The 22,302-nt window shown below is 44.0% G+C and overlaps 1 protein-coding gene across 2 annotated transcripts; it reads right to left on the bottom strand.

Moving 5' to 3' along the window:
• Window positions 1-5,441: 5,441 nt before the first annotated feature.
• DACT1 (dishevelled binding antagonist of beta catenin 1) lies at window positions 5,442-15,619 on the bottom strand. 2 transcript variants are annotated; one of them, XM_059373310.1, is made up of 4 exons: window positions 15,090-15,619; window positions 12,612-12,744; window positions 11,696-11,851; window positions 5,442-8,494 (listed from the first exon to the last, which is right to left on the bottom strand). In XM_059373310.1, the coding sequence occupies exons 1-4, from the start codon at window positions 15,432-15,434 to the stop codon at window positions 6,603-6,605; spliced, it is 2,526 nt and encodes an 841-aa protein (XP_059229293.1). In that variant the 5' UTR covers window positions 15,435-15,619; the 3' UTR covers window positions 5,442-6,602. The 2 variants fall into 2 exon arrangements, with proteins under 2 accessions (XP_059229293.1, XP_059229294.1); XM_059373311.1 differs by having other exon boundaries at window positions 5,442-8,383.
• Between the last annotated feature and the right edge of the window lie 6,683 nt (window positions 15,620-22,302).

The raw sequence follows: 22,302 nt of genomic DNA, 5'->3' as shown, positions 1-22,302 counted from the left end.
GAGAAAGGGGACCCCCCTACACTGTTGGTGGGAATGCAAGCTGGTGCAGCCACTCTGGAAAATAGCATGGGGTTTCCCCAAAAAGTTAAAAATAGAGCTACCTTATGACCCAGCAATCACACTACTGGGTATTTACCCTAAAGACACAAATGTAGTGATCCGAAGGGGCACGTGCACTTTAATGTTTATAGCAGCAATGTCCACAATAGCCAAACTATGGAAAGAACCTAGATGTCCATCAACAGATGAATGGATAAAGAAGAAGTGGTGTACATATCTGCAATGGAATACTATGCAGCCATCAAAAGAAATGAAATCTTGCCATTTGTAATGATGTGGATGGAACTAGAGAGTATAATGCTAAGCGAAGTAAGTCAAAGAAAGATAATTATCATATGATCTCTCTAATATGAGGAATTTGAGAGGTAGGTGGGGTGTTGTGTGGGGGAGGGAAGGAAAAAAATGAAACAAGATGGGAGCAGGAGGGAGAAAAACCATGAGAGACTCTTAATCTCACAAACAAACTGAGGGTTACGTGGGAGTAGGGAGGTAGGGATGGGGTGGTTGGGTGATGGACAATGGGGAGGGTATGTGCTATGGTCAGTACTGTGAAATGTGTAAGCCTGATGATTTATAGACCTGTACCCCTGGGGCAAATAATACATTATATGTTAATAAAAAAATAAATAAAATAAAAATCATGATGTGGAATAAAAAATTCAGGCAAAAAAGAGTATACTACAAAGTAAGCTAATTAGTGGTTGTCTGGGGAAAGTGTGGAGGGAGAGATGATTACAAAAGGGATCAAAGAAACTTTTGAGAATGATGGAAATGTTTGTTATATTGATTGTGGTGGTTACATGGGTATATACATATGTCAAAACTGTTCAAATTGTGCAGTTCAAATATGTGCATTCTACTGGACTCCAATTGCATCTCAATAAAATTATACCAAAAATAAGAAGGGAGAAACCATCTTATTGACAAATGTAACAAGCAGTCCTACGCTTCCAGCCATATTGTGAACTAGATAACCTAATTGTCTCACTATAAAACAGAAATGACTGGTAAACTATTAACAAACATCCTCTTAAGTGTGTTTTGACTTCATGAAAAAGAAAAACACACAGTTTTGGTCTACCCTTAAAGACTAGAGGGAGAGAATGCTGGTCCCTTAAGCAAGGGGCTTTGGTTTATAAAAGCACTCACAGACAAGAACTTTGCTTGGATTTGGGACTGAGGGTAGGATTTGGGACCGAGACTCCCCCAGATTCCTGAAAGCAATGAAGACCTACACCCTCAGTAAAAGATTGGTCCAACAAAACATTTCACTTGCTAGCACAGGAAAAAATCAGGAAGCTCTCCTGCCTTGGGAAAGGTCTCCCCTGAGAATATATAATCACAGTCAATCCTCATGTGTGCTTACGATTTGAATATATATTACCTCTGTAGTCAGGTAACCCCAAGTAAAGAAATTAACCTAAAAGGTCGTCTAGAGGACACGTGGCAGGCTCAGTCGGAAGAGCATTGACTCGATCTCAGGGTTGTTAGTTCAAGCCCTATATTGGGTGTAGAGAGTACTATAAATAAATAAACAAATAAATAGTGTTCAGGCTAAAAATGTCCCTGAAGCACCTGGCAGAAAAAAACAAAGCTTCTCAATATGAAAAAATTTTGAATCAAGCCTCACGAGATTCCCTAATAATACCCCACTAGGAAGTGAGCTCACAATACAAAATAACAAAATATGTTAGAAACCTAGAAAGGTAATATATGTGCAAAGGTATAGCACTTGCATTAACACTTTTGTTGCTAAATATTAGAATTTTTCTGAACAAAAAAGTAACTGATAAAATCTAGTGCCTTTTTTCTTAATAAGAACACACTTGGAATCCCACTAAAAGGAATTAGAAATTATATCTACTATATAGGTTCATGAAATAAATGAAGGAAGCAAATTACAGAACAATACATATAGATTGGATCTACATTTTTGAAGAAAAAATATAAAGGTTATGTATTTGTATGTGCATATAACAGAATATGGAAACATATACACCAAACTTACTGAAGAGTGAGATTTGAGGAGGATTAACAGAATTGAAACACCTATGTTTTGTTAAGATAAATTCTTTTCTTTTTTTGACAATGAGCATCTGTAATTTATCTTAATAAAGGAAAATATTTTAAGGAGTTTTTCTGTTTATAACAATGGCAGCTACTTTGTCACTGAAAATAATGGACAAAACCCAATTTTCCAAGTGCAACACAACTGCTCGCTAGAGAAGTCAAGCAATGGACAGAGGAGGACAAACCGAAGGTTCTTGGAAAATCCTGTTTTTCATGCTTCTCTTCGGTTGGCATTCTGTCACCTAAAATGTAATTATTTAAGAAGCTGGCTTTCAGAAAGCATCCCCTTCTGAGAATAATGCTCATTAAGAACAACTTGGATTCAAGAACTGACTTTAGATCACAGTTGCCTTAAACCATAAACTTTATAGCCTGCCCCCAAAGAGATCGGATCACAGCATTAGAAAAGATGGTGAGATCATCCCCTTGCTTGTGCTTGACTTAAATTTAATCAGGTAGTCAAAGAAATTCTAGTCCAAGCAGAATGACAGGTTGCATATAAAAACACATGAATAAGGGTGCCTGGGTAGCTCAGTTGGTTAAGCATCTGCCTTCGGCTCAGGAAGTTCAGGTCATGATCCCAGGGTCCTGGGATGAAACTCTGTTTTGGATTCCCTGCTCGGTGGGGTGTCTGCTTCTCCCTCAGCAGCTCCCTGTTTGTGCTGTCTCTCTCTGATAAACAAAAATGTTTTTTAAAAAATATGAATAGTAAAAGACTAAACATTTTGAAGAACAGAATTGTCTGAGAGTTCTTGCTAAAAAGATGTCTTATTAAGAAAAGAAAAAAGATGTCTTACCTTTATAAGCCACGGAGAAATTACTTGCTATGTTCCATAAGTTAAAAGCCTTCTCAGACACAAGAGGTATATAGGATATAGGAAAAGAAAATTTCCAAGACAAATTTTTAAAAAATGGTTAAGGAATTGTTGTGTTGAAATTTAGCATATGAAAAATTCATAATTGAGTACATTTCTTAGTAAATATGAGACTGGGCTGATTCTAGTTTTCTTTTAACAAAATTTGTCCTCCCATTGGCCAAATTTGGGACATGCTGAGCATCAAAACAAACAATAACTATGATTATAAGATATCAAATAAACAAAAGTCCGAGTCCACCATGATATTCAAAACAGAAAAAGGGGTATTTTTAACAATAGCCAAACTATGGAAAGAGCCCAAATGCCCATCAACTGATGAATGGATAAAGATAATGGTACATGTACATACATAATGGAATACGACTCAAGTTATATTATTTGAATATTACTCAAATAATCTTGTCATTTGCAACAATGTAGATAAAGCTAGAGCATATTATGCTAGTAAGTCACCAGAGAAAGACAAATATTCTATGATCTCACTCAAATGTGGAATTTAAGAAAGAAAATGGGTGAACAAAAGGAGAGGGAAATAAACTATAAGAGACTCTTAATATAAGAAAACAAACTGAAGGTTGATGGAGGGAGGCGGATGGGGTATGGCTAGATGGCTGGTGGGTATTAAAGGGGACACTTGTGATGAGCACTGGGTGTTGTATGTAAGTGACAAATCACTGAATTCTACTCCAGAAACCAATATTGCTCCATATGTTAACTAAAATTTGAATTTAAAAAAAGGAAAAGGGAAAAAAATAAGGAAAGCCTTTTTTTGTAGAATGTAGAAGGAAAGATATTTAGAAAACTACCATTGTGAACCCCCAAGGCAGTAACTGGTTCATGCAAGAATCAGCAGTGTAAGCTAAAGCCATTAAGCACAATGTTGTGAAGAACAGCCACACAATATTGAAGAATCACCCACAAATAATAGCCATTTGCAGAGAAAAAAAGCTTTATAATGGAGAAATCTCTGCTCACCCCCTTAACCACTCTTAAATTCAGTAATCACTCTTAAACTCAGTAATATTAGGGCAATCTAATAATATGTTTCTTAATGTGAAGCAATAAAAACACAAAAGATCACTAGTGAAATCTTTTTGCCAAGAATGTTTAACCTGAATCTAACCAAGCCTTAAACGGTTTACAGGAAATAGAAGGACTAGGCATTAAAAGACAACATAAGGAAACAACCAAATCCAGAATGTAAGCCCTTCTATAACTATGAATTTAAAAACCCAGTGTCATTTTTAAGAAATGGGAGGAAACTCTTCTAAACTAAAAAGACAAAAGATCTACAAGCAAACGCCACATACTGACTGAAACCTGTGAAGTTAAAGGGAAGAAACTACTGTTAAAAAGTCTGAAACAGGGGCACCTGGGTGGCTCAGTTGGTTAAGCAACTGCCTTCAGCTCAGGTCATGGTCCCAGAGTCCTGGGATTAAGTCCCACATTGGGCTCCCAGCTCCACGGGGAGTCTGCTTCACCCTCTGACCTCCCCTCTCATGCTCTCTCTCACTTTGTCTCTCTCTCTGTCTTGAAATAAATAAATAAAAATCTTTAAGAAAAAAAAAGTCTGAAACAAGGGACACCTGGGTGGCTCAGTTGGGTAAGCGACTGCCTTTGGCTCAGGTCATGATCCTGCAATCGCAGGATTGAGTCCCACATCAGGCTCCCTGCTAAGCAGGGAGTCTGCTTCTCCCTCTGACCTCTCTCCTCTCTCTCTCTCCCAAATAAATAGATAAAATCTTTTTAAAAAAAAAATTAAAAAAGAAGTCTGAAACAAATTGGAAAATCTGAATAGAGATTAAATATTTGATGATATTCAGAATTATTGCCAGTTTTCCTTAGGTGTGATCATGATGTTTTAGTTCTATATTTTAGTTCTATCCTAAGAATCTCCTTGTTCTTAGAAAATACATGCTTAAATTTTTAGACAGGAATTACCATGCTGCCTGAAATTTACTTTAAAGGAGTAGAGCAGTGTGGTGGAGAGGGAAGATTGCCAAAATCTGTCTTTAAGCTTCAAAACCAGGAATATGGTTTAACCTAATATATATGTAAAGAGAGTTAAAGCAACTGTCAGCAATTGTTAGCAATTGTTGAATCTGGGTGTTGGCTATACAGGAGTTTGCTCTCATTTCAACTTTTCCGTGTCAGAAATTTTTTTTATACTGAAAAGTTGGAGTAGGAAGATTCTTCTCAGAAATATTCTCCTTGGATGACACCTACCAAATTTACTTTAAATTTTAAAGAATTACCTTAACTATTCTAAAGAAGTGGTTTGCTTTTCATGTGTACTCACCATCCAATCGAAGCCTATGCCTAAAACCTGCTTCAATTATTGCAAATATTCTAATGTTTAGAATAGAAATTCCAAAACAATCAGCACAAGATTTTTATGTGTAACTGGTTTTATACCCAAACAACAAACTTAACAGCAGTAAAACAAACTGTTTATTACAGCATAAAATGCGTTATATTAAATTTACACAATGATATATAAAAACACATACTGTTTATATCATACAGTAATTTAACATCATAGAAATATCAAAACAAATGCTACTCATGCACAAAACATGCATATATTGGTATAAAAAACAATTTTACACAATACTGTTTACCAAAACATTTTTTTTTCTTTTTTTAAAAAAAGCCCTTCCAGACAGAATCAGTGGTCCAATCTGGACTGGATTGCACTAAAATGTTCAGGCCAATGCTTAGGTGGCACAATGCTCAGTGAGCAATTTTGGGCTTAGAGTCACACCCAAAGGTTATTTCATTAGGGCTGAATTTCTCAGTACCCCAGGACCAAAATTCTATCCCAAAGACAAGTCCTTCCAGGAAGAAATGGTTGGATCAGCTGCAAATCAGGGAAGAGGAAAAAGGCATCAAAATGTTGGCTAATCGGCCGTTAAAGGGTTACTGTAACTAGGGCCTAGGCACCAAATGCGGCAAAAGTTTTAGTGAATCCTTTTAAGGTTATCACCAGCCTCCCTATCCAGGTCACCAGCTCTGGATCTAGGGGCTGGTCTTCAAGTTCTGAGTCCAGTAATCGAAAGAGTTCTGAGAGGAAAAGAGAATGGGGACCCACCTAAGAAAGGGAGACTATATTGAAAATTACAGAAAACAATGACTGTCCATCGTACCTACTTCACACAACTGTATGTGATGCCTCTCAACAGGTGAACCCTGGTGGAGACACTGCCCGAGAGAACCAAGAAGCAAACGTATGTCCTAGATTCCATCAACCTGACCTTCCGATCAAAAGGTCCCATCCCAGTAAGACTGGACCATCGAAACCTGTGCCTTCACAGATGCTCGGAGAATTTCCGATAAAAATCACCTGATATCACAAAATCCACTCACTATCACCACCATTAAAAACCCAGTATTTACTCCTAGCCAACAAAAAAACATTCTTTACCTTCCATTCAAGGCACTAGTGTCCCTACAGGATGAAGGCGAGACAACTGACCTCGGGGTAACCGCAACGAAAGGAAAGCATTCCGTGAAACTGTCACACAAAGAAATAAGACGCCACCTTTTCCTCTAGAAAACTAGAAAACACCCCGCTCTCCCCGCCAGCGGCGTTCCTTAGACGGTCGTCATGAGTTTCAGAGAGCCGGACCGAAAGCGGAGGATCTTCTTCTTGAGGTTATGCGAAGCCTTGATTTTGACAAAGGTTTTCGTGGGGTTGCTGTGGAGGTCTGGGGCCGTGACCGCCTGGATGGGGAGGGTCTGGACGAACTGGGACCAGATGAGGCCCCCGCTTTCCTCGGAGTCACTGGAGCTCGTGCTGTCGCCCACAAACTCACCCTCGCTCACGCTGGACTCGCTGTCCCCGAAGCAGTTGGTGGTGTAGTTGCTGCGCTCGTCCTCGCTGGTGTCCAGCACCGTGGAGTGGAAGAGCGACTCGCACTCGGCCGAGTACTCCGAGTCGCTGGCCACGTAGGCGTAGGGGCTGGCGTAGGGCAGCGGCACGGCGGCGGGATACAGCCCCACGTGCTCGCGCCGACCGCGCCGCGACCGCCGCAGGGCCTCTTCCAGGGACACCTCGGCGGCCGAGCGCCAGCGCCGCGAGTCCGTTCGCTTGTGCTTGGGCTTGGCCACCAGAGCCTCCCGGCCGTGTCCGTGCGCCCTGCCCCCGGCCCTGTGGCCCGCACCGGGCGGCCGGCTGGGGAGACCCGCCTCGGGCTGGCCGCCCCCGCCCTTCCGCCCGCGGGACGAGGCCTTCCTGAGTTTCCGGTTTGTGTCGGCATCGTCGGGGAACCGGCACTTCTTGCCCGCCACGCGGCTCTTCTCCCTCACCGGGGGCAGCGCGCTGTCCGGTCCGTGAAGGGTCGGGGCGCCCCGGTGCTTCGGGGCTGAGCCCCGCGGGACGGCCGCCGTCCGGGCGCCGCGGTGGGGCCTGCCGCCCGCTGCCTGCGGGCCCGGGCCCGACGGCGCCTTCGCCGGGGGCCCTTCCTCCAGGCTCTGGGAGGAGGAGCCCTCGCTCTTGAAATCCAGCGCCGGCCGCTCTTCCACGGTGAAAGCCGCAGGCAGCGGCGTCGCGGGCACAGGAGGGGGCGCTGCCGGAGGGGCGGGCGGCGGGCCGCTCTTCTGCGACAGCTTTTTCAGCGGCTGGACGGCTTTGCCCTCCAACGGCGGCGCGGGGCCCCTCCCGGGGCTCTCCTTGGCAGGGGCGCCTAGGACCTGAATGCCGTCTTTGGGGGACTCCCCTGGGACAGCGGTGGGACAGCGGGCGTGTTCCTGGGAAGCGGGCTTGGCATTTTTGGGCAGATGCTTGGCTGGAAGTTCAGGGGCGGCGCCGGGCAAGCAGCCCTCGGGCGGGGACAGCCTCTTGCTTTCCACGTGTTCTGCCTTGGATTCCTTTGACCACTGCTTCGGTGGGGAGAACGTCCCGAGTTCCAAAGAAGGGATTCCGCCCGAGGGCAGAAGCACCTGTTTAGAATTTTTAAGGCCCTGTGAGACGCCCCCAGTCACTCGGACACAGACGCTCCCATTCCTCAGAAGCCCCTTCGTGGGGTCCGCATTCACACTGGTTCTTGGTTTGTTGGTCCTTACAGGGTGTGTTTTTTTCTGGACCAGGCTCAGAATGTAGCCATCCATTTTCTTACTGGACGAAGGATGGGGAGCAGACCACAAACTGCTTGGAGATGGCAAGGAAGTGTCTGTCTTGACGGCGTCCAGCTCAGATCCCACACAAAGGTCACTGGCATGGTTACCAAGCCTCTCCTCTTCCCTCAGAGGGTTGCCCGTCAGACAAAGGAGAAACATTGGGCTCTGCACCGCCACGGCATGAAGTGGGCTGGGATAGCGATACACATCGTTCCCGTTTTTAGACACCAGATCACACTGGTACTTGGGATTCACATCTGCAATGATACCAAGGGAATTAAATTGTGATGTGGAGTGGGTATGGCAAACTGGCCCTGAGGCCTGGTCTTCACAGTGGCCTTCTTTATATTCCAACCATCCTATGAGATCTGAAAAACATTTAAAGGTACACTCTGAAGAAATTAATTGGTCAGCGCCAGCTTGACTCAGGCCAATTTCTAGGAAAACAAATTCACAGATAGAGAATGCTAAAGAATCAACTATTCCTACAAGCTACTGTACTCTTTTACATACAGTCCATACTACTGGATGAGGGAAGAAATATTTAACAAAGAAATTCGCAACAGGAAATGATATATCCTCTGAAGGAAAAGTATTCAGCCATTATAAATACTTTCAAATTGAGGTGCCTGGGTGGCTCAGTGGGTTGAGCTTTTGCCTTCCACTCAGTTCATGATCTCCGGGTCCTGGGATCAAGCCCTGCATCAGGATCCCTGCTCAGCGGGGAGCCTGCTTCCCCCTCTCTCTGCCTGCCTCTCTGCCTACTTGTGATCTCTGTCAAATAAATAAATAAAATCTTAAAAAAAAAAAACACTTTCAAACTATTGAATAATGAGGAAAATGCTTTAAAGTTTAGTGAAAATCATGATATAATACCAGACTATGATTATAATTTTATTGACTGTATATATATATATGCAAAGAGAAAAGTCTTAGATGAAGCACACCAGGATGCCAATAGTAGCATTGCAGTGTAAAAAGCAAGTGAGATTTTCTTCTTTATTTCCTATTTTCTACATTTTCCATAAATATACACTGCATTTACAACTCAAAAAAACACATTTTTTGAATCATTCTTTCTCTGGGCTACTTTACCCTCTGTATTCTATACCTGGTTTCCTTTTGAAATACTGCAGATAAACTGTACTTTCTGAGAGGTTTCTCTTCATATTCTATCTTTTTAGATCTACTTAATGACATGTGTTTGGTATAATTGTCAATTGGAAGTTCAAAGAAACTGATTAAATTTCAATGAAGATTAACCAAATGTAAATAATAATCACCTTATATTTTCAATAGTGACACTAAAAAATAAAACAATAAATAGGAAGGAATTCTTGATAAGGTTTTAAAAGATTGAGTTGTAGTATTAATGAATAAATTTTCCACATCTCAAAAATGTAGATGCCAAAATACAAGGAAATCAAGCTTTCTTGCTTAATTAAATGATTTTGATGTCTTACCCTTGGTGACTATTATAAATATGAAATCCCTTTAATGAACTTTAGCTCAGGAAAATCAAAGTTTTTGTCACTATTTAATATATCCTGTATTATACTTATTCACTCAAATATTGAAAAACTACTATGTGCCAGAGTCTATGTAAATTGCTTAATTTAAGGGAAAGACCTTCAGTGGTAATGAGCTTCAGTGGTAATTAGCAGCCCTGGGGAAAAATATATTCTGGACACAGAAAAGATAGGATTCATTTGTGAAGAAAAGATTATTATAAAGTAAAAGTGCTGTGTCCTTACCCCCCACCCCCCCACACACACCTGTACTCCTAATAAACAGCTAACTATAAGAAAGGGAAACCTTTTTAGCTAATACTGTTGCCCATCCATCCTCCTCCACCACTCTATCTTCGCCCTATATTTAAACATTGCCCTATGTTTACCTACACTTTACTATTCTGTCCCTATTCTCAACTGAGTTAAGGCGCGAAACAGACATCTCAGTCCCCAAGGCCCAGTACAACTGCCTCAGTCATGTGAAGATGTGGCATTTGGGAGATCAGGGGTCTGTCCTCAAGGAAAACCTTTACCAAAGCACCGTTAATGGGTTTTAAAGTTTCCCTCTGAAACCAGAGCAGCAGAGTGAAGGGGAGCAATTACCAATGAACTTGAGGCCCAGACACTCTAGATAACACAGATTTGTGCTTCCCCAAGTGATTGCTGCTGACAGCACACAGTACAAACACAAAAAACCAGCCAGTTAGCAGCCTCAGTTGTTTGGCACGATGTTTTCATTGCTGGGATCTCAAAAAGTCAGCCTTCTGCCCAGGCGGAGGACACAGGCAAACAGAGAGTACAGTGACTTGTGCTGGCACCCACAGCTCCTCTCCTTTGTTTTCTCTGCTCTTGAGGAACCATAGTAAAGTAGAACTACGCAGGGAGTTCCAAGTTTCAGCAACAACTCTGCCATTCAGCAAATGAGGAGCCTCTGACAAGCTGTTTCATAAAACCAAATTCCTCCTCTGTTCAATGAGAAGGTCGAACACAATAATTTCTGAATTCCCTCGGTGTCGTGGAAAAAACTTGGACCTGGTAGTTAGTCCCGAGCATGGTCCTGCCTCTGTTCCCCACTACCTATATAACCTTAAACAATTAACCTAACCTCACTGGACCTCCTTTTTCTGAGACATAAGATGGAGCTAACGATACTTGCACACCCTGCAGAACTATTGGGAGGATTCAAAGGAGATAAATGTATGCAGAGCACCTAGTACAGTGTGGGATATACAGTGGAAATGCAGAACTCTTCCAATACCAACAACTGCATGACTCTCTCTGGAGGTCACTGCGAGGATAGCCCAAAATGGGGAACAGTGGCACATGGCCCAGGGGAATCTCATCCCGCCCACCTGCTAGAAGAAAAGACAGCTGCCATGGTACAAGACATTCTGGAGAACGTGGAGGGGTCACTGCTCCCTGAAGTGCCAATCAGTCTGACAGATAAATTTAACTTAGTGTAAGTCTGAGCTTTCAATGATTGAAAGAAGAAAAAAACAGATCCAAAGTGGTTTTCAAGAGAAAATGCAAACAAGTTAAGCTAACAGCAAAGGCTCGCAAACAGAGCCCAAGAGACCTGTAATATTGGGACAGGATTTCTAAAGACAAGCTATCTTGCCACTGTCAGCTAACCAGTACCCAAGGAGGACCTGACGAGTGATCATCATGGTTCTAAACCAACTATGTCATGAAATGTAGCACACTGATGAAATGCTCTGACCTTCTGTTTTTCTATCAATAGAAGGGGTTGAAGCTACATCATCTTTAAGGGCCTTTCACCCCTTTCAATTAAAAATGTCTATCAAGGGGCACCTGGGTGGCTCAGTGAGTTAAGCCTCTGCCTTCAGCTCAGGTCATGACCTGAGGTGTTGGGACTGGGTCTTGGGATGATGACCGGGGTCTTGGGATTGATCCCTGCATCAGGCTCTCTGCTCAGTGGAGAGCCTGCTTTCCCCTCTCTCTCTGCCTGCCTCTCTGCCTACTTATGATCTCTCTCTCTGTCAAATAAATAAATAAAACCTTTTAAAAAAAATGTCTATTGATTCTAAAAAGTCTTACCTGCAGATTTGGGGCAACCATCTGAGATAGTCAAGGTTGCCTCCAAGGGGCTGCAAAAGCAGGTGCTGGAATGACAACTGGATAAACACTCACTGAAGACCGAGTTAGAGGAATTGGAAAGGGATCCTGAAGCCCCATCACTCAGCTCATAAAACCCTACAAATAAAAACACCATTTGGAATTAAGATCACGTCAAGCAATAGTACACATTTGTGCTTAAAAGGAAAAGAGTTAATCAACTAGGAAAGGTAGGAGAGGGAGACGGTGGTAGTGGGGGGCAATTTTGGTTCACTGGATTTAACATTGTGCCTGTATGATTTTATTTCAGGCAATTCTTAGGAAAAGGCCAAGAGCCCATATCTATGGATACATTTCAAAGTTACTCTCACCCTCAAATTGACCTTCCTCCTTGACCCCACCTTTAAAGATGTTCAAGGAATGAGACTTAGATCTCTCAAAGCCTCAACTTTATCATGAAAGTTTCAGGAAGAATAATTTGAAGAAAAAAACAAATCTAGTTAAGAAGCCAAATGGCTTAAAAGAAGAAAAAAAACAACTTTTGAAGTGGTCTCAGGAAGTTGAAGTGTGACTAATTTTCTAGCCCAGTTCTGACTTTCTCAAGTTTCAAAGGAGGACTGCTCTTCCAGAAATTTGAATAAAAGCTTTTATTTTTAAACTCAGGGGACTCCAGTCAGATCAATCTCATTATTAAAAATTTTGTCATCTGGTTTTATTTCCCTCTCATACAACTGAATGGCAGACTGCTTTTTTTTTCTTTTCTTTCTTTTATTTTTTTTTTTAATCTCTCTGCCCTAGAAACAAACTCCATTGCCATTTGCAGGTCTGGGAAGGCTAACCCCAGGGGGCTGAAGTAGAACTTGAGTGCAGAATTCCGTCCTTGTGCTCACACACTCACCTGAGCTGGGCCGACTGTCCGTCTCCAGGTGCTCTTCAGATGTCTTTTCTACATCTAGTCTCAGGTCACTTATCTGCTTGTCAAGTTCTTGCAACTGATTCAACAAACCAGCATCTCTTCTCCTTAGACAATTCTGATTAGGAAGAAACACAGAAAAGGAAAAAATGAACACATTTTTGGTCACAAAGAACCAGAAAGTCTGCTATCAGCACTCAAATTACCATTTAAAGAGTTCACTAGAGGCGCCTGGGTGGCTTGGTAGTTAAGCGGCTGCCTTCAGCTCAGGTCATGATCCCCGTATACTGGGATCGAGCCCCACATCAGGCTCCTTGCTCAGCGGGAGGCCTGTGTCTCCCTCTCCCACTCCCCCTGCTTGTGTTCCCTCTCGCTGTCTCTCTCTCTCTGTCAAAGAAATAAAATCTTTTTTAAATAAATAAAGTTCACTATATCTTCCAAAAGCAAAATTTGGAATTTAAAACAAACAAACAAACAAAAAAACTTCAAGAATATGTTCTATGTTTAGTGTTACTGTCTTGCATTTTGTGGTGCTATAAAGTTTTTTCATAAAAACACGACTTGCTTTTTGTTTCAAAGAATATATACAAATTCACTTTTTAAAGGTAAGGATAAGGAGATTTTTTTAAACTCTCTGCGTACAGCCAATTTTTCACAAAACCATACTTCACAGTAGACTCTAATTTGAAGTCAGGGTGTGAGATATTTCCTACAGTACACTATACTCTTACTTAGGTGAGATTTTCTGGCCAAATGTCCCGCAGAGTTTTGTTTTCTATTAGTTGCTTTGGTGGGGTTTAATCAGTCTTAGGGCCTTTGAAAGTGAGAAACTAATACTAATAGCCAGTGCCAAGTATAATGTGAGCCGGCAAAATCCAAAACCCTCAAGGGAAGGTCCATCAAGATTTGAACTCAACTTGGGTTTCCAAAGGTGACAGATCTGTAGTGCTAACTCACAGCGCCACCTAGTGCTTCCTACTGCTGGGAAAGCAAGAGAACTAAAAAGGCATCTGGTTCAAATCATGAATGCCAAGTCTACCTATGAAAATAGTACCACAAACACTGACTGGACTGAAATTCTCCTGACATGTAGCCTTACTCCCCTCCAGGGGACAACAGGAATGTGCCACTCACAATCTTGAAACTCATGAAGAGAAAAAGGTGCTATTGTACAAGACAATGCATAAAATGTCAATGACCAAGGCATAGCCAGCAAGAATTGACTCAAATCCACATTACACACGAATCTGGGCTGCTACCAAAAACCAGTAAAATGCCAAAAAAGGTATTGCACAAACCAGGATGCATCTTTAAGAAATAGATGCATAGGAATATTATTCCTGTCTGTCCTTTGACTTAAAAAGCCTGTAGACAAAACCCATCTATGCCTGTTTGCTAGAATTCGCTTCTTAAGGCAAAATAAACCAAAGTAAAAGCACTTTGATGCTGAGAGAGAAAAAGGGAGAGAGGAGAGAGAAAAATTATGTGGAAAGAGATAATACAAGAAACCCCTTGACAAATAACCACACAACATCACCTATGTTCACTATTGTATGAGGGCGAGCATGTGTCTAGTTTCAGACAGTATCACATGCTCAGAAAAACATTTTTTTCCTCTCTTTTCAAAACTACATTTTTGAGGTCACCATAACAAAGCTGCCGCCATTATTCTGAGGCGGGGTCAAGAGCTGTTCATCAATACATTAAGCGCCAAAGTTCTTTTTCTTCCCCATTAATGCAGATGGCACAGAATGACAGAGACACTGACGGAAATCCAGTAAGATTAATGCCGCCTAAGAGCAGGTTCTCTCTTCTCCCACCTCCACCGCCGTTCACAGAAAATACGAGAGGACGGGGCACTTTGTCCAGCCAAATTTCTATCCTTTGCATGTTTTAGCTGCCTCATACAAAGGGCTTCTATTTGAAATTAAGCAGCAGCCCAGGCAAAAGCTGGCGTGCCTGGAGTCCCGGGAGGGGCAGGGCTCCCTACGTGCGCTTCCGCGTAATCGTAAAATTCAGCTTCGGACAGTTAACCTCGCCACAAGCCCCCTCCTCGGCTTTTGTCCCCTCTCGGCGGGAGGACACGAAGCTAAGACCTCCAAAAGAAATGGTATTTTAAAGGAGGGTTTGCAAACATTCAGGGAGAGGGCGTTGCATTCGTCTAACTAGAGAGACTGAAGGTTACAACCAGGCGACTCCAAGAATCCCGAAGGCAGCGCGAGGAGGGGAGAGCTGCCACCCCCTCTCGGCAATCCGCGCGGGGTCGCCAGCCCCTCACCTGACACAAAGCGGGCACACGCCAGAAACGCGTGGGCGCCCGGGGCCCACGCGGGGATGGAGGTCCGGGATCCGGGAGAATCCCCCCCAGCCGGAGGCACCCCTCGCGCCCGCCCCCAGACCACCTGCCCGAATCCCAGCCCCTGTGCAGGGACAGCCGTGCCCCTACCTCCAGGCACGACCTACCAATTGCTTCCGCAGCAGCAAGATATTCTCCTCCAAGAACTTCTCCTCCAGGCGGCTGCGTTGCGCCGCCTCCGCCGGCAGCTCCGCAGCGCGGGGCGCAGCGACTCCCGAGCCCCCAGCGCCACGCAGGGCGCCCCGAACCAGCAGCTCCTGGCGCTGGCGCAGGTACTCCAGCTCCGCCAGCCCGGCCAGCGTGGCCTCCTGCCGCTCCCGGGTGCGCTGCCGCTCCGTGTCCGCCTCGCCTTTCTCGCGCCAGCGCCCCTCGGGCTCCAGCGCGCGCTGCTCGCCCCGGGCCGGCGCCTGCGGCTCCAGCTCCCTCGCCGTCCCGGCCGCACTCGGCTTCATGGCCCCGACCCTCGCAGCGAGCACTCGTCACCGCAGCCCGGCCGCCCGGGCGGAGGAGCGGGCGCTAGGGCTGCGGCCGAGGGCTCATGCCGCCCTGGGACGGGGCACGGCGACGGGGCGACAGCCAGAAGCGCTCGGGACGCGCTCGCGGCCGCAGGCTGCAGCCGTCCGGGCCCGGGCGGCGCCGTCCGCTGTCGCCGCGCGTCCCTCGCCGCGGCCCCGCAGCTGATAACGCCCTGCCCGGCGCTACGTCACGCGCGGCGGCCCGGCAAACCCCCGCCTGGCGCCCGCCTCCCCGCGCCGGCCCCTCGGCTCCGAGGCGCGCTCCCCCAGGCTTCCCCCTCTTCTGTCAGGGGCGCCGCTGGCGCTCGGCGCCGGCCTCCTCCTCTCTCGGCCCTCCCCGCTCCTCCCTGTCTCCTCCCCCGCTCTTCCCGCGGGCCTCCTAGCCCCCTTTTCGGGTTTACTGCACCCAATTTTTGCCTCGTTCCTTATTGGCTCTTTTGCCTCGCACAAAGCGAGGGGCGAGCGCCTCGAGTCCCAGCATCCTGTTACAGTCGGCCTCGCAGGCAGGGTCGCGAGGGGACGCAGCAGTTGGGCTCCCCCGAGAACTTTCTGAAACTCGACCGAGTTCCTGCACACAATCTTAACCCTTTCCCCCCACGTCCACTGTTCGCATCCACTCACACCGATTTCGGTTTCTTTCACCTTGCCGAGCAAGGTACTGAGAGTGGATTCAAAGACCATTTCTGTGGGTTTGGTTTCCTGGACTCCGCTTTGTGAAGGCAAGCAATACCAAAGCACAGTGCAATGTTGTTCTCAAACTATCTGACTCTTAGTTTTGTGGCTATTGTTTTTATTTATTTTATTTAATTATTTTATTTTATTTTTACGGAAGGCATATACAATTAGGTAGGAGGATGTTGCTGTAAACCAAGCGGTTGCATCAATTATTTTACAAGCCTGGAGTTTAATGCTGGCGCGCACACCTGTGCGCTTGGGTTTTTGTTCGAGTTTTTTATTGTTGTTATTTGCTATCTTGGGCAAATGCAAGAGCTCTGACTCTGAAACCAGACTGTCTGAATGTGAATCCTGTTCCAGCCTTGATTAGTTGTGCAAACAAGTTACTTCATATCCCTATGCCTCTCTTTCCTCAACAGTAAAATGGAGCTATTGGCTGACTATGCCAATTAGAAGAATTACAGTAATATACGGTATATAATATGGGGGGGGGGGGGGAGGGTGTGCGTTTACAACATGGCCGGCACATAGATGGTCAGGAGTACAGGAGTTGTGGCTTTTTGTTTTCTTCCAGAGGGACCTATAAACTTTCCCCCGAAGTAGCATTTGTGGAATGGTCACTTCTGCTTGGCACACTGGTTGCAGGGACTTTGGGTGGAAAAGAGGTTTGGAAGCACCACTATTGGTTTGTCTATGGAAAAGCACCATATCTATTTTAAAAATCAATACATCAAACAACCTCAGAAATTAAATCCAAGAAGTCACAATCCACTGAAGTTCAGGCAAAGTGTTGTGTGAAGGAATGCATCCTGTATCATTACTTCAGACTCTTACGCCTTAGCCCGGCTCCCCTTTCTCTGCTGTGTGGTCTAGGCTTTCCTCCAAGATCAGTTCACTTTTCTCCTCTGAACTCCAGATAACTGTATGAATATCTGATTCTTCCCAAATGCTGTTTGTTTGGTTATTTGTCTGTATGTGAACACACATATCTATGCACGTAGGGGTTTACGTGTATTTCTTCTCTCCAATTACATTATAAAAGTTCCCTGCAGAGGTTGGTTTAAACCCTCTTAGTATTACTGCACTCAAAACTGCCTTGCAAGTATTCAACTGATGATCTCTAGAGACTCAAGAAAATGGAGGTTGGTTGTAAATTGTTTTTACATTAACATACTTTCTGGGGCGCCTGGGTGGTTCAGTGGGTTAAAGCCTCTGCCTTCAGCTCAGAACCTGATCTCAGGGTCCTGGGATTGAGCCCCACATGGGGTTCTCTGCTCAGCAGGGAGACTGCTTCCTCCTCTCTCTGCCTGCCTCTCTGCCTACCTGTGATCTCTGTCAAATAAATAATAAAATAAAATATTTGAAAAAGAACATACTTTCTAACTAAATTAATAGTACCCGTTTAATCTCTGCAACAAGTAGAATCAACTCAGCGCTTACTAAAATAAAAACAAACAACAACAACAATAATAAAAAAACAAAGTTCCCTTGCCGTACTCCATGGACCTCCCCATTGCTGTCGCTCACAGACATAAAAGAAACTCTAACTACAATCAGGATTCATGACCAATAAGATTATATACTAAATCTAAAAACAGAATTATGTTCAAGTGTTCATAGCATACAAAATCAATTCTATTTGGGTCACCTCTTCTTCTTTTTTTTTTCCTTTTTATAAAGACATGTGTTACTTTTTTTTTTTAATATTTTATTTATTTATTTGACAGAGATCACAAGTAGGCAGAGAGGCAGGCAGAGAGAGGGGAGAAAGCAGGCTCCCCGCTGAGCAGAGAGCCCGATGTGGGGCTCAATCCCAGGACCCTGGGATCATGACCTAAGCCGAAGGCAGAGGCTTTAACCCACTGAGCCACCCACGCGCCCCTTCTTTATGCCTACTCTGTGCCAAACAATTCGCTTCATAACACAAGAACTAATTTTTCCCCATAACTTTAGTAAAGCGCTGAAGACACTGAAGAATAATGACAGATCCTACATACTAAAGACCACTCACCCATGTCCTCTATCATTGTCTCATTCTATTAATTTCTAAGCAAGCTTCTTGCTTTCTAGCTCTAAATTAGATTCCTTCTGGCTGGGTGGAGCCTATTATTGTGGCCTGGGTTATGTCACACATCGACAACTATATCTACAGAGTTGAGAGGGGGAGAAAAGCTGAAACATGTTTTACACACTACTAATAAATCTTGTTAAAGTGGACAGACAAATCACTATGTCTCCAAGTCCCCCCCCCGCCACTCCCCGCCCCATCCCACTCTCCTCCCCACCAAATGCCACTTGGAGCTGGCTCATTAGTCCAAAGCAAACCATTTGCCATAACAGCTTGTACATCTCCATGAGAAAGTGTTCCCAGCAAGTTTAAATATTAAAATTAATGTATTCAAATGGTTCCACCCGTAAAACGGTCACAAATAGGAAAAAAAAGGTTATGCTTTCCAAAGTATCCATTACACATTAATAAATAATGCTGTTCATTCACACGCCAATTAAAACAAACTCGGCTGTCAAGCGAAATTAGAAGCAAGGAGCTCAATGCTGTAATTGTGGGGGGATTTGTTTGTTTTTTTCAGGAAAACTCCCAATGTCGTCAGATTAAGTGTAACTAGTTGGGATGTCCCTAGTCTCTTCTTAACTCAAGAGATTTTCTCCTCTCCAGTCTAGTCCTGGCTTTCCTTTCCCCTTTGATTCTTTGTTTGGTAGCAGGTATTCCGGAGGTAGTTGGAGGTAATCACCCGCTGCTCTCTGCTCCCTTCTGTTGCCAACAGGCTCTCACTTCCCCCTACTGTTTTGATTTTTCTTTCTCTACTTTTTAAAGCAGGTGCTGGTGTTTCTTCCTCCACCAATGCCACTTTGTTATCTCCTTTCCAGTATTGTTCAGCCCTTACGTTAATTCTTCTGCTTCCAACCTTCCCCGAAGCCTCTGTTTCAAAGAAAAGCTGTTAATCCACACTCAGAAAGTGTGGCACTAAAGATGGAGGGGATATGCTCCCTGGAGGATCTGGAGAGTAAGATAAAGTTGCTAACTGAAAAAAAGTGTTGACTGAGTATATCGTGGTTGGGTAGTTTATGCTCCAGGGCATTTCCTGGGCAGAGCCAGGAAGGGTCCCTCAGATCACACAGTCTGACCCCTTGCCCTGGGGCAGAACAGCTCCCGCCAGCACCCCTGCTAAGGTCTGAGTAGCATTCTACAAATGCCTCATCCAGCAGTGAACATTCTACTGCAACCAGGCAAAGCAAGGAGCGTCCGTTGAGACTTTTGCTATAGAGAAAAGCAACAAAATGATGCCTTGCAGCTTTTATGGCCAAACACACACAAATAATGTAATTGGGGAAAAGCTGTCTCCACATAGGAGGGAAAAAAATAAAGGGCAATCCTTTGAGTTGGGGTGATGACCACCATTCGAGGGTCTGGGATCAAAGCTCCAGCCAGACATCAAAGCCCATTTGAGTCTAACACCAAAAGAGCCACAGTGAATTAAACTTCATATATAAACTAATTATAACTTGACCCCACAATCAGGCTTCAATGAGCACATGGGAGAAAGAAAGCAGACATTGAAACAAAAGATCAAGAAAAAAGGAAAGTTGGTAGCAAAACTGGCCAACATCATGGCCCTGACCACTTTAAAAATCTTTTGAGGGCAGAGGGGAATAAGGGAATGGTGGTGGAAACAACAAGCTTTTGACAATGCTAGTCTTGTTTGCAAGCCTATGAAATAGCTCTTTCCACCCTCATGGACTTGCGCACAACCGCGTACTTCCTTATTCCTGGAAGAAAAGCTTATCTGTTAACTATTTTCAACATTGTTATAAAGGTCTCCAGTCAACAGGTTTCTGTTTGAAGAAGGCTTAGATGATTCCATGAAGTTTGGAGGTGAGTTCTGCAGGGAGCTCAGCTTCCTTATACAGTGCATCCTGAGTTCCAAACACTCGCGCTGGGAGTGACTTGCATTCCCGTGGCCTTCATCGCTGATGTCTCCACCAACCTCAGACTTCAGTCCCTTAGCTCTGCCATTCACAGATGGAAGGCACCTCATACCAGGTGTGCAAATACCCTGGAACACGCTCTGGTACCAATACCATAAAACTGTGTCGTTCTCAGGCAAAATTTAAAACTCTGTTACAGAGACAAGTGGTCACTTTAAACAATTGTATTTGGTAGATTTGGGCCTTACTCTGCTTGGTTGGGACTGGTCCCTAAATATTTGAAATTCTCCATCTCATGAACTAGCAAAGTATTACACATCTAATTTGATAATCCACAGAACATTTTCAATCATATTTATTTGTAGATAAGCATTAGTGATTTCTTAAAATTACAATCTAATTATAACCTGAGTCCCTTGCATGGGGGAAAAATACTTTTTAGGGGCACCTGGGTGGCTCAGTGGGTTAAAGCCTCTGCCTTCGGCTTAGGTCATGATCCCAGGGTCCTGGGATTGAGCCCTGCGTCGGGCTCTCTGCTTGGTGGGGAGCTGGCTTCCTCCTCTCTCTCTGCCTGCCTCTCTTCCTACTTGTGATCTTTCTGTCAAATAAATAAATAAAGCCTTAAAAAAAAAAAAGAAAGAAAGAAAACTTTTTAAAGAGGGCATTCCCGTAAGATAAAAACAAATATGTACCAGCATCATTGCATTGTACCTCTTTAAGTGAGCATTCATTTATTCAACAGAAATGAATTGCATTTCCCCTACAGGACAGGAAATGGGCATACAGTGATGAACAAATCAGACTTAATCCCTACCTTCATGAAGCTTACAGTCTAGGAGGGAAATTGACACTAATTAAATAATTTATATATATATATATATATTCAAATATATCTACATGTTTCCATAGATTTTCCTAAAATATTGAACAATATGAGGAAAATATATTTCCATACAGATTTCTAAATATACATGTTTCTAAATTTATGAATAATTCCAAACTGTGAAACAGCTATCACAATTTGCAAAATGATATTTTCAAAGCTGACATATGTATGATCATATCTAAAAAGTCATACTCGAGTCACCAAAAAATTATGACATTTATAAAAAATGATTTTTATGGGGAAAGGGATCTTATAGTTTACTTTTTATTATCTTTTTAAAAAACTATTTACTCCCCTAAAACCAACATTAAAAATGTCTCTAGGGAGATACTTGTTGTATAGCAAAACAATTCAGTATTTTCATCTAAATACCATTCATCGGAAGGTAGTAACAAGTATATATAATTAAACTTCAAGATCATGAATTACTTTACAAATCTATCATCTTTTCCTCCGAACAATCTCAGAAAGGAGAGAGAGAAAGCATCATTCCAATCCATGGTGCTAGGGGTGATTTCCAGGTGGTTTTCTGATCATTTCTGCTCCAGCAAGGAGAGACGACCTAGGTGATGTTTTGCAGTAGAACTCTAGATGACTAACATGAAAGCAGAGGCTTTTTGCTTTAGGACCGAGACAGCTGGCCCGATTCCTCCATTTCCTTTGCTCTACGAACCAACCTAGGCCAGGCAGAAACTGAACCAGAACTCAAAACAAGCTCCTACACGGAGTTCTGGTTCGGTGTTTCCCTCCCGAGAACCACAAAGCCTCTTTAATTAAGATCCCTCAGGGGCCTAGGGATCCCTGCGGAAAAGCCCAGAATGCCATTATCACCCCCTGAGACCTGAGCGGCTGAAAGCTCTCAGTACTGGCAGAGGCTTAGGTGGCCCCACGGGGAGCCCGGTTCCTCTAATCCCACTGCACCTTTGCCGCGGCGAGTGTGAAGAGTAGCACATCCACTTCAAACAGAAATTGGGCCCTGGGTATGTTTGGGCTAAGGGGAAGGCTGGGGGTTGAGAAGAGCCTCAGATTCAAAGAGAAGTCAGCTGGGATGACAGGCAGGGGCTGTATGCGGCTCCAGCCCCCAGAGACTGTTGGGGTTGATAGGAGGGCGAGGGGCTCCATTTCCATCCTGCTCTGCACCTCAGGGGTCTCACCCTCCAGAGCCAGTGTTCTTTGAAGTCAGGGAGGATGGTTTTGACAACAGATGGAACAATTCGCTTCTGTTCAGCCTGGTTCACGCAGACTGAATTCAGAGTCCAGGAAGTTGTGCCTAATGACAAAGAAACTGACATTTTGTTA

This window comes from Mustela nigripes, chromosome 13 (assembly GCF_022355385.1).
Source record: "Mustela nigripes isolate SB6536 chromosome 13, MUSNIG.SB6536, whole genome shotgun sequence".
Taxonomy (NCBI): Eukaryota; Metazoa; Chordata; class Mammalia; order Carnivora; family Mustelidae; genus Mustela; species Mustela nigripes.
The sequence above is the reverse complement of the archived record's forward strand: the minus strand, read 5'-3'. Positions and strand labels throughout refer to the sequence as shown.

Coding starts and splice junctions, on each gene's coding strand:
- DACT1 (XM_059373310.1), bottom strand. CDS start 15,434: ATGAAGCCGAGTGCGGCCGGGACGGCGAGGGAGCTGGAGCCGCAGGCG. Junction 12,745..15,089: donor TGCTGCTGCGGAAGCAATTG/GTAGGTCGTGCC, acceptor CTTCCTAATCAG/AATTGTCTAAGGAGAAGAGA. Junction 11,852..12,611: donor GGACAGTCGGCCCAGCTCAG/GTGAGTGTGTGA, acceptor TTTTATTTGTAG/GGTTTTATGAGCTGAGTGAT.